This window comes from Octopus bimaculoides, chromosome 6, assembly GCF_001194135.2.
Source record: "Octopus bimaculoides isolate UCB-OBI-ISO-001 chromosome 6, ASM119413v2, whole genome shotgun sequence".
NCBI classification, from domain to species: domain Eukaryota; kingdom Metazoa; phylum Mollusca; class Cephalopoda; order Octopoda; family Octopodidae; genus Octopus; species Octopus bimaculoides.
Window position 1 is genome coordinate 56,366,750 of NC_068986.1, and position 14,042 is coordinate 56,380,791.

The 14,042-nt window shown below is 35.7% G+C and overlaps 1 protein-coding gene across 1 annotated transcript in view; it reads left to right on the forward strand.

Moving 5' to 3' along the window:
• LOC106868720 (maternal embryonic leucine zipper kinase) overlaps positions 1-14,042 on the forward strand; it is a 93,390-nt gene that overhangs the window by 73,994 nt on the left and 5,354 nt on the right. The window contains exons 14-18 of the mRNA XM_014914112.2: positions 5-139; positions 6,210-6,321; positions 8,755-8,914; positions 10,194-10,297; positions 10,890-11,067. Coding sequence (XP_014769598.1) covers positions 5-139; positions 6,210-6,321; positions 8,755-8,914; positions 10,194-10,297; positions 10,890-11,067 — 689 coding nt within the window. The remainder of the gene's footprint in view (positions 1-4; positions 140-6,209; positions 6,322-8,754; positions 8,915-10,193; positions 10,298-10,889; positions 11,068-14,042) is intronic.

Consider the following 14,042-nt stretch of genomic DNA (forward strand, 5'->3'; position numbering starts at 1 on the left):
AAAGTGGACAATACTTTTGCTGTCCCACTCTCTGCTGCACCAACTCCACGTTCACGAAAATGCAAATCAGTAAAGCCAACACGTCGCAGTCGGTCACCTTTGATGGGTCGACAACTACAACAGTTGGTAGAAGGGAAAGGTCTGTGCTTACTTGATATTTGTTGTTTACTTATTATATTGATGTTTTTCTTTGTTGTTGTTATTATTTACCCTCACTTCAGTCCTAATTGAGCAGTCATGTGATCAAAGACTTTCCAGCCTTGACCATCCTTTTTATTTTTTTTCATTTTTCAGGATTACATTATCCTCTGTGGACATATCCTACTGTTTTTCTAAAATCATATGGTGTAATTTGAGGAAGATTTGGCTGCTACTTAAAACAGATTGAAATAGCCTTGTTGGCTTACTTAGTTGTTGTTTATCCCTAAGCCAGCTCAGGTTGAACATACCTACAAGCAAAAGTGTTCAAGTCCTGACCACTTTTTTTTTGATTTCTGGGTAGTATGATCCAGAACCACAGTATCCAATGTGTTCTTTTTAAGTCAGTACAGCTTCATCTGAGCAAGAATTGGCTGCTTTTTCTAGGCTCCTTCAAGTCTCTTTACTTTGCAGATTTCTTCTGAGGAAGGCCACAGTATCAAGTGTGTTTAAAACTTATTTCTGGTGTTATTGTTGAGTCTTATTACTCTATTTCATCTCATCCGTTCTAAATGAAAGAATTATTTTTTTTTTAAAGATTTCCCAGAAGTATAAGTATTTTATGTAATACTTGTTTCTATGTTACCATCAAATTAGACTATTACAAGTTTTAGTTTTTTTAGTTCCTCTGTATGTCTGGTATTGCTATTGCTGGCTTGCACATGGATTCTTGACAAACTTTATTACAGACAAAATGTAATGATGTTCTGATGAAAACCCATGTTAATTACTGTATCTATCTGTATAACAAAAAGATAAAATACTTTAAATTTTCCAAGCTATATGATAATAATAATAATAATAATAATAATAATAATAATAATAATAAGTTAGTATAAATAAATATATTATAAAATAAAACAAGTACTACAACAATTTTCTCATCTATGAAGTCCAGTCACTTCAAGTTTCATTCATTTCAACCCTTTTTTTCTGGAATCTAGCTGCACTGCAAATATCTTTTGCTACTAACCTAAAGTACATCATAGTTTTTTTTCAACTCATACATTATTGTAGGTGGCAGGTAAATATAATCTGTTTCTTGGGTTAACTGCACCACTTGGTCCTTGGTTGTCTTTAGCAGAGTACATTCTGTACCAATTTGGACCGGGTCATTATCTTAGGGTAATCTTGTGTCTTGGTCTTCATTTCTTCCTTTCCTATATCAGCTGTGTTTTACTAGTTTATCTACAGTTATCTTCTGCAAAAATTGAATCTGTGCCTATTGAAAACAATTTCTGTAATTGTATGTGTATCCCAGGTTTTAGAATAGGTGCATTATATTCCTGTGTGTTGTCAGAAGCGAGTTAATATGTTGGCACCATTATCCAGCCATAAAACACTGCCTCCAACCCATGCCATCGTAGAAAAGGAAACATAAAAACATGATTTTGTTGTTGCTTAGCCTCATGTCAGCTCTGAATGGTCATGTCTATGATCAAACATGTTCATGCCATGCTACCCATCAAGACATGAACCTAGGATGATAATATACTAGATACATATGTTTGTTTTCATTTTTAAGACAAAGTGTAACTTGAAGGAGATTTAGATGCTATTTCTAGGAGGTTAAGTGACAGCTCAGTGGCTCCTTCATTGGCTTAAATATACAAAATGTTCCTACTTGTATTTGCATCAATGTGTATTATCATTATCGTCATCAAAGTTTTGATGTTTAATTTTTTTTTATTGACATGGCCTGGATGTGTTTGTCATAGCATATCTATAATCAGTTTTTCAGCGAAACCCAGGCTCCTGAGTTCTGGCTGTGTTATTTCTTCCTTGGTCTCTCTCTCTCTCTCTCTCTTTCATGGGTATCTTTCGCTACTAGCTTTTCACTTAGTGCTCATCATTCATTTGTATCATATCTGTACATGTGCTTACACACTCTGGTTTATGCCTTTAATGCCTAGTTAGTTTAAATGTTTTCTGTTTTCTATGCAGATTAACGTTTCACATTCATTGTTCATTTCTCATTAATACCTGACATCATTCTTCTTAAATATATTTTGTGCAATTTGTATTTTGATTAACATTGGCAATAACTATTTGTCTTCTAACATATAACCACTGTACCTTCATTACATTAACTACCCATTCTAATTAGATCAGACGTTATTAACTTTGTTTAATAAGCCTGTATGTATGTGTTTAATTTAGGGGAAAATTTTTATTACAATAAAATGTATTTTATATATATATATATATACTCTTTATTTCTTTCAGTCATATGACTGCAACCATGCTGGAGCACCACCTTTAGTTGAACAAATTGACTCCAGGACATATTCTTTGTAAGCCTAGTACTTATTCTATCAGTCTCTTTTATCGAACTGCTAAGTTACAGAGATGCAAACACACCAACATCAGTTGTCAAGCGATGATAGTGGGGGACAAACACAGACATACAAAAATATACACACATATATATGTGTGTGTATATGTATATATATATATATATATATATATATATATATGTATTTTTGATACATATACATGTATGTATGTATGTATGTATGTATGTATGTATGTATTAAAGAAAGCAAACTATAAAAAAAAAAAATTATAAAAGCAAAAGGCTATGTGTAAAAGAATCTGGCACCCGTCTGGTTTGGCATAGTTTTTGTGGCTGGATGCCCTTCCTAATACCACCACTTCACAGTGTGGACTGGATGCTTTTACGTGGCACCAACATGGTGCCATATATATATATATATATATATATATATATATATATATATATATATATATATATACGTGGCTGTGTGGTAAGAAGCTTGCTTCCCGACCACATGGTTCTGGGTTTAGTCTCACTGTGTGGCACCTTAGGCAAGTGTCTTCTGCTATAGCCTCAGGTTGACCAAAGCTTTGTGAGTGGATTTGGTTGCCAGAAACTGGAAGAAGCCTGTCGTATATGTATATATATGTTTGTGTGTCTGTGTTTGTCCCCCCCACTATTGCTTGACAACCGATGTTGGTGTGTTTATGTCCCTGTAACTTAGCAAATCAGCAAAAGAGACCTATAGAATAAGTACTAGGCTTACAAAGAATAAATCCTGGGGTTGATTTGTTCAACTAAAGGCAGTGCACCAGTATGGCCACAGTAAAATGACTGAAACAAGTAAAAGAATAAAAGAATATATACACATACATACCCACATACATATCATATACACAAGCATACAGATACATGCATTACATACATACACATATATATATGTGGTTGGCATTAGGAAGGGCATCCAGCTGTAGAAACTCTGCCAAATTAGATTGGAGCCTGGTGTAGCCATCCGGGTTGCACCAGTCCTCAGTCAAATCGTCCAACCCATGCTAGCATGGAAAGCGGACGTTAAACGATGATGATGATGATGATGATGATATATATATATATATATATATATACACACACACACACACACACACACACACCCATGTATATAGATATACATACATTTGCATATATATACACACAACTTGGTGCAAGTTGACTGGGAACCTGGGGCCCGTCAAAATTGTTCCCAATTGGGCTCTGCACATCCTAATGCCAGCCCTGCATATCTAAGTTGCAGGATGTTGTTGTAGATGGTAAAAGGCATCAATTAGGATGTTTGGTTATGTTAGCCACAAAACAGTGCAATGGTCTTGGTCAACAGTGAATATGACATTCCACTATAAGGTGTGTGTGTGTACATTCAAGTAAGCCTGTATATGTATAAACGTGTGTACATGTGAACCTGGATATGTGTACTACAGTTTCAATAAATGTATGGACTTATGATCTAGCTAATATGTTCTTTTAAGTGAAAGCAAGTTGTAAGTGATGAATTTAGTCGCTACTGTGTGTAGAATTGACTGGTTTGTTGACAACAGTATGTGTAGTAAATCTGTACTTCAAGAAGCATTATATACAGGAGTCCTGTTTGTTGATGACTGGGCCATGTTCTTTGTACATCATTGTCTGAAGAATGAGCCAGGTTCTGTATGCAGTAACACATGTCAAAAGAACTGGTAGGTTGCAAAATCTGTCTAACTATTGCTGATAAGCTTTCTTGCTGAAAGAGCTGTGATGGTTGTGCCACTGTTTGGCTGTGTGAGTGCTGTCAGCCATTAGATATACCTGTTGATATAACAACATACTGAACACTGTTTAGTTAAGAGTTAATTATGTTGGGTATTGTATATATATTTGTATGTGTGAATTCATATGACTAGCAAACCTCAAAATATAGTTCATCCTTTTTCATGAGAGATTCACTGCAGGGTTTTAACACACAAACAATATAATATTCGTTCCTACATATTGACTGGTATGAAGTAGACTCCAGACTGTAGAAATAGATTGCTTCAACAATTCATATGTAAATATCCAAATTTGCATAATCTACTTTACCTTTGCTGTCATGAAGAAACGTATAGAATTTTTAAAAAAAGCATAAAAGACCTAGTATTTTCTCGCTAACTATTTTAATATCAGCCTTCCTAAGACTGACTTCTTCATGAAAGACAATATAATATATCAGTTATTAAATACTTGAAATATATTACAATAAAAGTTAGTTATTTAATGAAACTTTTCATAATTCTTATTTATTCTAAAAATTAAAACCTACATATAGAAATATAGACATGAAAGCCTTAAGTAGTAAACAATCGTGAAAATTGTTTGCAGCTATTCCTTCATGTCTCTGCATTACATTTTTGGGAAAGCTAGACTCTGAGCTGCTACAATTATCCTCAATAACTCACTTCACAAAAACTTGACATAGTTTATATCCTAAGTATGAAAACATGCAAAGTTAACTATCTGAGATAACTGGAGAATAGTGGTGGTGGTGGTGGTTGTTCTTGTTTAGTTCCATTTCAGACCTATGATTAAAAAACATTTCAGTTGTGACTGTACTGTATATATGTTTTGCTAGGACTTTGATTTGAGTGTCCTTTGTTTATGCTGTATTGTATAACTTGAAGACTGCATAAAAACTTTCTTCAGTGACTTGGGAAAATTGTAGTTTTTATCATTAAAGGGCCCTTTGGCCATCACTATATTGAAAATATTATACAAATACTGGCAGAGGAATACTAACCTCTCAGGAATCATTAGCAAGAGATTAAAGGCTGCTGAATTCACACTTCTGCTGTTTTAATATGTAAAGTCATACAAATAAATTTCTTTGGTTTAGGAATAACAGCTTTACAGCATTTATTTCCCTGAGTTAGGAAAACACTGCCAAGTTTTGAAAATATTCAAATTTGTGTGTTTTGATAATGTATGCCAGTAATACTGAGTCTTTCCGCAGTCATATTGGCTTGCAAGTGGTGGTGGTCATTTTGTGACTGATTGAAAAATTTGCCACAAATGTTAGGTCTGACATCATCATCATTTTATGTCTGTTTTCCATGTCAGCATGGGTTGGACAGTTTGACTGGAGCTAGTAAAGCCAGGGGCATCACCAGGCTCCATTGTCTGTTCTAGCTTGGTTTCTCTGACTGGGAGCCCTTCCTAACACCAACCACTCAACAATGTACTGGGTGCTTTTATGTGGTACCAGCACTGATATCAATTCTGCTATGGCAGATGAGTTTTCTTGAGTACAGCAATGCACCAGATAGTCATCTCCTTTGTAAGGCTCAGTTCCTTAAGATTGTTCCTGGGACTACTTCTTCTACAAATATCTGTTAACCCTGGAAATTGCTACAAATACTAGTTTGACAATTTCTGATGATCTTTCCTGCCAGTATCATATATCAAAAAACTACTTCCATCCCAAAAAGTAACTTTTCTCTTGATCAGAGCCAAGAAATACATCAGCCTTCATCAGCTACTATCTACAGGCTCAAGTAAGATTTGCATTAAAATACTATTCTCACATCTGAGACAGCAGTGCTACTAACATACACATCCAAAACAAGGTCATTATCAATAAACACAAGTTTTGTAAAAGTAAATCTATAACCATACTACACCTTCTGTTATGTTTGCTAACATTTTAATGTTTTTATTTTCCAAACAGACTCTACCACTCCTTCAGCTAAATCTGGAACCCAGGTTTTGTCTCCTTCACGCTCTGTTGATTCTCAGCTTAATAATTTGAACTTGATATCACCAGCATCAGAATTTCACAAGTAAGTATTAATCATCACCTATACAATTACCATTATCATTGTTTTAACATCTAATTTCCCATGCTTGCATGAGTCAGATAAGACTATATTGAGACAGTTTTCTATGGCTTGATTCTTTTTCTGATGTTAAATCTCATCTCTTCCCAAGCAAGGTGATAAACCCCCAAGTCTCTCAAACAATGAACAACTTGAATATGCTTTTGCAGTGGACTGTGAGTAAATGCCACCTTCTGTGCACACACGCACTTGCACACACACACATACACAAAAGCCTTTTTTAGTTTCCATTTACTGTTTACATCCACAAGGTAATGATAATCTGGTTAACCCACAGCTACAATAAAAGACACCAGCTGACAGTCCTTAAAGTTGAGTTGAGTCAAACTCCTAACCACATGCTTCTGAAGCCAGCTTTTTAACTGCACGGCTGTGCCTGTATAAGCATATTGACTTTATTTATTAAAAAAACAAAAAAAAAACAAAACAAAACAAAAAAACTTAGTTGTTGTCATTTAGCTCTAAATCATTCTTGATTATGATCAATGATGTTCCAGACATGGCCATGCAGTTTTTCTGGACTAAATTATCCACGTTTCCCTTTATAATTTCAAGTGGGGTTTGTTTGCTACTTCTAGCATGTTCAGCACCCCCTTAAGGAGCTATTTCACTCATTAAGATGTTGGTTGCTGAAAGATTCTCAGAAACTTGCTGACTTCACACTACATTTCTCTCTCTCTCTTTCTCTCTCTCTCTCTCTTTCTCTCTCTCTCTCTCTCTCTTTCTCTCTATCTCTCTCTTTCTCTCTCTCTCTCTCTCTCTCTGGTGGGTTGGGGTGATAAAGTTCCAGTACAAGGTGTTGGATTGGCAGAATTAATAAAGCATTAGACATGGTCCCTTGTGGCATGTATTCTGGATCTTTACATTCTGAGTTCAAATTCTACCTAAGTACTGATGGTTAAAGCTAATCACATGATGATAGGAGTACTCCATTCATCTCATAACAGACAAACAGGACTACGACCAACAACAGCATGATGAGATTTCAATATATAAATATATATGTATAATTTGTTCTTTCCCTCTTTGGGCTCTTGTATCACTATTCTATAGCAGTAAATCCTGAAACTCTGGTAACATTTATTTATAAAATGGTTTTCTATGTATTATAAATTCCTTATGCACAAACTTCATTCAGTTGTGCCTTGCTTCACATGTAACAGTAGCATTGATTGTGGTATTTGCTAATCAGCCACAAACTTGTATCTTTAAAAGACAAATCTACAGTGTCGAAAAGACGCTTCCAACATTGCTCCAAGCATCAGATATCCAAGCTAAACATCAACTGTATCAATCTCACTGGTCTGTGACAGTCATAGACACTGCTCTTACTGTCTTATCAAACCTTTAAAAACATTAGATGGGTCCACTGCAGGGTCATTTGACCTGTTAGAAATAGGAGCTAAATTTCTCTCAAACCATATTTCGTTCATTGATATAGAAGTACATATTGGATAACATAGGTAGAGATTTCAGTTGTTTTGTTTTCAGGTTTTCAGAATAGATGTACCATATTGCTCTGTAGTGTAAGGGGTTATTAAAAGTGATGGTATCAAGAAGGGCATCCAGTTGCAGAGTAATCATGATGGTTAGGGTGTCTATGCTTTTGATCAGGACTGACACCGGGCTAATGTTGATAATAATTTCATAGTCAATAGAAACCAATGATTTATGACTAAATAGCTTAGCTTTAACCCTTTGCTAGTCCTGTATATCACATGTGATCCATAAGACATATTTCTCTGGCATCCATGCATTATAATATACGTTCCCAATTTTTTTCAACTATCAGCATAACTTGGGACTAAGGAAAAGAAAGCTTTATATTAATTAGAACATATGAAACAAGAGCTAATTAAAAGTCTGCAAGCAAGCATGAACATCTAGGACAAACTTATGAAAATATTTTGGACAAACAAAATTATTAGGTAAAAATCATTTCCAGAATAAGAAAGAGAATGTTTGGAGTAACTGCAAGACCTTTTAAGCATGTGAAAATGTGGATCAACTCTGTAAACTAATATTCTTTGTGATATTATTCTGCCTGCAATATCCAGGAAGTAAATCATTAAAAGTGTTGGCAGCATTTCTCACTTTGGTATTATCATTACATGCAATCACCTAAAGCTTGAGACACAGTGATTTGGAGATTATTCTTGTGATGTTAAGGGTTATGTACATAGAAGTGTCAAGTGTGCAGAGTTAAAAAAAAAAATCTTTATCTTCTTTCAGTATTTCTATATCAACAGTTTGTTTAGCTCTTTATATCTAGTACCATGTGGTGGGTAGAAACATTGTCAAACTACTAGTGTTGTAAGGCTTATTATTTGTTATTGTACTTTCAGTGGTTTTTTTTTTTTCCTTTTTGTTTATTAGAGCAACATCTTTGGACACAGATCTACATCATAGTGGATTTGATCGCAATTCTGAGAGGAAGTCCTTCAGAAAGAATGGTATGTTCGGCAGTTTGGAAAAAGTCTTCAAGATGTTCAGTCCCAGGGGCAAATATATTGGAGCAGGGCCTCGTAAAGTAAAGGTTAGTGTTTGCATACTGTAAATTTAATTGTACTTGGTAAAATTGTGTTGCTTATGCAGATGCTTCTGCTTTCTGAGCTTCCAGTTTACAAGTTTACTTCTTTACAAAAATTTTCTGGGGCAAAAATAAGGAAGCATTGAAGCCAGAGTGAGAATTTGTTGTAAAAAATTCATGGAGCTATTATTTTTATTGGCAATAAAAAGATTTTCTTTTCAAGTAAAGGGCAGATTTTATGATGTATGTATCTGAAGCTTTATGCTGCATGGTACCAAAACCTGAGCATTAAATACAGAGATTGTATAAAAGCTGGAAAGAAATGAAGCATATATGCTTCAGTGGATGTGTAATGCTAGTGTACTTGAATGACAGAGCACAAATGAGTTGAAGAATGATATGTAGTGTGCAAGAAAAGTCTGAGCTATTGTGGTCATGTGGTGTGTGTGTGTGTGGAGGATAACAGTTGAATAAAGAAGTGCAAAGTGATCCCTGTGGAAGGAACTTTGGAATAGGAAGACCAAGCAAGACATAGTAAGAAATGATAAAGACCTTATCTCAGGGGTGCTGAAACTCATAAAAATGATGACAAAGGATCACAAGTCATAAGATACTGTGTTGGAAAATATTTGTCCAGCCCACACAATCATGAGAAAATGGATGTGAAATGATGATGGGGATAATACCAACCTGTCTGAGAAAGCTAGTGATTCTTTGATATAAAACTCTGTTAATGTATGTTCATATGCAAATTTGCCTGCCATTGTAATTTTATATAAGTACATTTTGTTATGTTTCTAACATGAAACTTGATCATTAGAAAGTTATTTGACTAAATTCCTCTGCAGGAACCCACTCTGCCCAATTCTCACTCATATTAATCTCCTGATCCCCTAGCATAAAGCTGACCCCACACCTTGCTCATCGCTTGCAGTCCTGCGAACTACATGACAACCTCAATAGTGCCAGTGGCACCAAAAGAGCACCCAGTCCATGCTATAAAGTGATTAGCATTAGAAAGGGCATCCAACTGTAAAACCATGCCAAAGCAGACATTGGAACTCAATGTAGACCTTGGACACATTGGATCCTGTCAAACTGTCCAACCTGTGACAGTCTGGAACATGAACATTAAATGATGGTGATGAAAATGATGAAGCAGTATTTTTCAATAGAGGACATGGTCACAAAAATGGGTTGTCTTTAAACGGACAGAAAGCTAACATTTTTCTTTAATTCTTAATCATTATTTTATTTATTCTTGTCTCTTTATCTCTCTTTTCAGACGATTCACAATGTGTTCAGAACAGAGCAGTATAGTCCTGAATTAGTGTTGTCTAAATTAAAGGATGCAATACATAAGAAATATATAGGCCTCAATCAGTCAGAGTAAGTATGTTGTCATCATTGTCTTACATAAACACACGCACAGTACCATGTTTGATAATATTAAAACTATCAAAAAATTATAGAGCTCCATATAGGTGTAATGTATTGATATTCATAAAGCAATATAAGTGGACCACTGGAGGTCAAGGGGGAGGGCTACCCAGGTTTTTGCAGTCTTGCATGCCTTCTCTCTCTTCTTGAATGAGTCTCTCTTTAACACACACAGAGGACAAGCTTTTTCTAGTTTCTGTCTACCAAATCTACAAACAAGTCTATGGTTGGCCTGGGACTATGGTAGAAGACACTTATCCAAGGTGTCATGCTGTGGGGCTGAACCTGAAACTTTATAGTTGTGGAATGGACTTCGTGTGTGTGTCTGTGTGTGTGTGTGTAAAGCGTGCTGGTGCTTTGCGCAATTCTTCTAACGACTCTGCCTTTTTTTTAATCTCATGGATTGCTCATCACAAGATACTCTAAGTAGTGATAGTGTTAATCATCATCTTTGGATGAATGAATAAACCCTACAATACACATTAAAATATTTTTTCTTCATTATTTATCTAAACAAATATATATGTATTGCTTTTTCTAGGTATGTACTTCGATGTTATGTATCTGATGATAAAGGGAAAGTGAAACTTGCTTTCAATTTGGAGGTTTGTGCTATGCCAAAATTGCCTTTTGTTGGCATTAGGTGCAAAAGAGTAAAAGGTGACACATGGCAGTATAAGAAGTTTTGTGAAGATATAATTAAATCATCAGACATATAGGTGAGTTACTTGAACAAATGTTATTCAGCATTAAATTGCAGTTTACTGATAAGAGCTGATTTGGTGTATTGTGATTATCCTGAATTTTATTTTATTTGCTGTCTTTAGTTTTATTATAGTAGTAGAAATTATTTTCATTACTATTATTATGATTATTAAATAAGGCAGCAAGCTGGCAGAATCGTTAGCATGATGAGAAAAATGCTTAACGATGTTTCTTCCAACTTAATATTCTGAGTTCCATTACCACCGAGGTTGACTTTGCCTTTCATCCTTTCGGGCTCAATAATATAAGTACCAGTTGAGTTCTGGGGTTGATGTAATCAACTTGCCCCTCCCTGAAAATTGCTGGCCCTGTGCCAAAATTGAAACCATTATTATTATTATTAAAGTTTTTACATCCTATTTTAGTTAACAGGGATGTTGTTTGAGATCTGGTGACAGCAACTCTTTTTAAATATCCTTTCTTAGGATTCTTGTGGAAGGCAGATTTGCACTTTTCTGCAAGTCAGCAATGTGAGTCTCAGTTCCATTATCTTTCAGCTTCTTTGGTAGCAGTTTTGGGTGTTGTACTGAGTGCACCTTAATCTTCCACTGCATTTTTGGCTTTATGTCTTCACTACAATTAATTATTATTAGGGGTTGGTGGTGGACTGGCTGTATTGTTAGAACAGTGGCTAAAATGCTTTGCAGTATTTGTCTAGGTCTTTATCTTCTGAGTTAAACTCCTGCTAATTTCAACTCTGCCTTTCATCCTGGTAAAAGTACCAGTCAAATACTGGAATCAGTTTAATTGACCTATCTTTACTTCCCTCTCTATAAAATTCTGACCTTGTATTTATGTTAGAAATTATTATTTTTTACAAGGCTAAGGCAGCGATCTGGCAGAACCCTTAGCATACCGGGCATTAGCAACATTTTGTCTGTCCTTACGTTCTGAGTTCAAATTCCGCCAAGGTTGACTTTGCCTTTCATCCTTTCAGGGTCAGTGAAATAAGTACCAGTTGAAAGCTGGGGGTCGATATAATTGACAAGACTCCTACCCAAAATTTCAGGCCTTGTACCTTTAGTAGAAAGGATTATTTACAAGGCTGGTAGATTTACAGAACTTTAAAAATATTAGACATAATGCTTAGCAGCATTTAGTTGGTATTTGCTCTCTGAGTTCAAATCCCACTAAACTCAGCTTTGTCTTTCATCCTTCCATTCATCGTTTTCGCCAACCACTCCTGGAAGGATTGTTGGGGTAGCATTTTCAGGCACCTCCCCCATAAAGTCATATCTGAAAAACAACTGTCATTAACCCTTTAGCATTCACATAATTCTGTCAAAATTAATGATTTTTATATTCACATTATTTTGAATTAATCATGCATTATCTTGTAGCTATGAGATTTTGATGAGGTAACAATTTTTAGAATGATATTGTAGGGTTGGGATGAAGGGCTAGATTTGGACAATGTGAATGTAAAACAGGTAGAATATTATGGCCGGTTTAAATGCTAAAGCGTTTCTGGCTGGATTCCCTTGTGTGGCCAACTGAGTTTTTGGATATTATCCAGCCATTTCATTCTTGGTCTATCTTTAAATCTTTGACTGGTTGGATTGGCTTGAAGAATCCATCTTGTGATTTTTTCCTGTGATATTCTAACCACCTGTAGTACTGGAGCTGTGATTTCTCAATGCAGAGGAGTAGTGGCTCAACCTGACAAAACTCCTTGATTTCCACCTACACTTCCTGTTGAGTAATATTACTCCAGAGATCCTTCAGAGGAATCCCATTCTGGACAATTGTATTTGTGATTGTACTCTTTTGATCATTACCTGACATTAATAGATGAGAATAGGCATGTAAACCAAATTGAAGATAACAAGTTTTGGATTTTTTACCAACTTCTCATCTTTTGAGATCTTTTCAGGGTCAATATAATAAAGTACCAGTCAGATACCAGGGTGAAATTAATGCAATAACCTTTCCTCATAAATCTGTGACTTTCTGCCTATGTTAGAAATTATTTTTATAGGCATAGCAGAATAGACTGAGTGAGACAAAATATTTTTTATGATATTTGGCTAACTTTTCAACATTCTGGAATTAATGAAGTACCACTGTTTGAATGAAGTCCTATGATGGAAATTTTTACAGTATTATTAACATCATTTTTTGAAGTCTATCTTCCATGCTGCCATAGATTGGTTAGCTTAACAAGATCTGATGGATCCAAAGATTGCATTGTGCTCCACTGTCTGCTTTAACATGGGTTTCTGTTGCAAGATGCCCTTCCTAATGCTAACCACTTTACAGATATTATATTTTATAGTATGGGAGTCTTTTTTGCATAGCACTAGCGAGGTCACTATGCAGTTCACAAGACTAAGATCCCCTTCAACTAAGTGAGGTTATAGTAGAAAAGGAGGTAGCATTATGCTAAGTGACAAAGTGTTGAAGTATGAAAGAAGAGACCAGAACAAGTTTTTGCTGTAGAGCTGCTACATTGGCTACTCTCTTTATTGAGAAGTTGATGGGAGTAATTGGTGTGGAGTTGAAAAGAGAAATAAAATAGTGATGACATTTCAAAGTAGATCTGCAAGATGTATGAAGGTGAATGCTATTTGTTATATATATATATATCATCATCATCATCATCATCGTTTAACGTCCGCTTTCCATGCTAGCATGGGTTGGACGATTTGACTGAGGACTGGTGCAACCGGATGGCTACACCAGGCTCCAATCTAATTTGGCAGAGTTTCTACAGCTGGATGCCCTTCCTAACGCCAACCACTCAGAGAGTGTAGTGGGTGCTTTTACGTGTCACCCGCACGAAAATGGCCACGCTCGAAATGGTGTCTTTTATGTGCCACCCGCACAAGAGCCAGTCCAGGGGCACTGGCAACGATCTCGCTCGAAAACCCTACAAGGCCAGTCAGGCGGTACTGGCAACGGTCACGCTCAGGATGGTACATCTTATGTG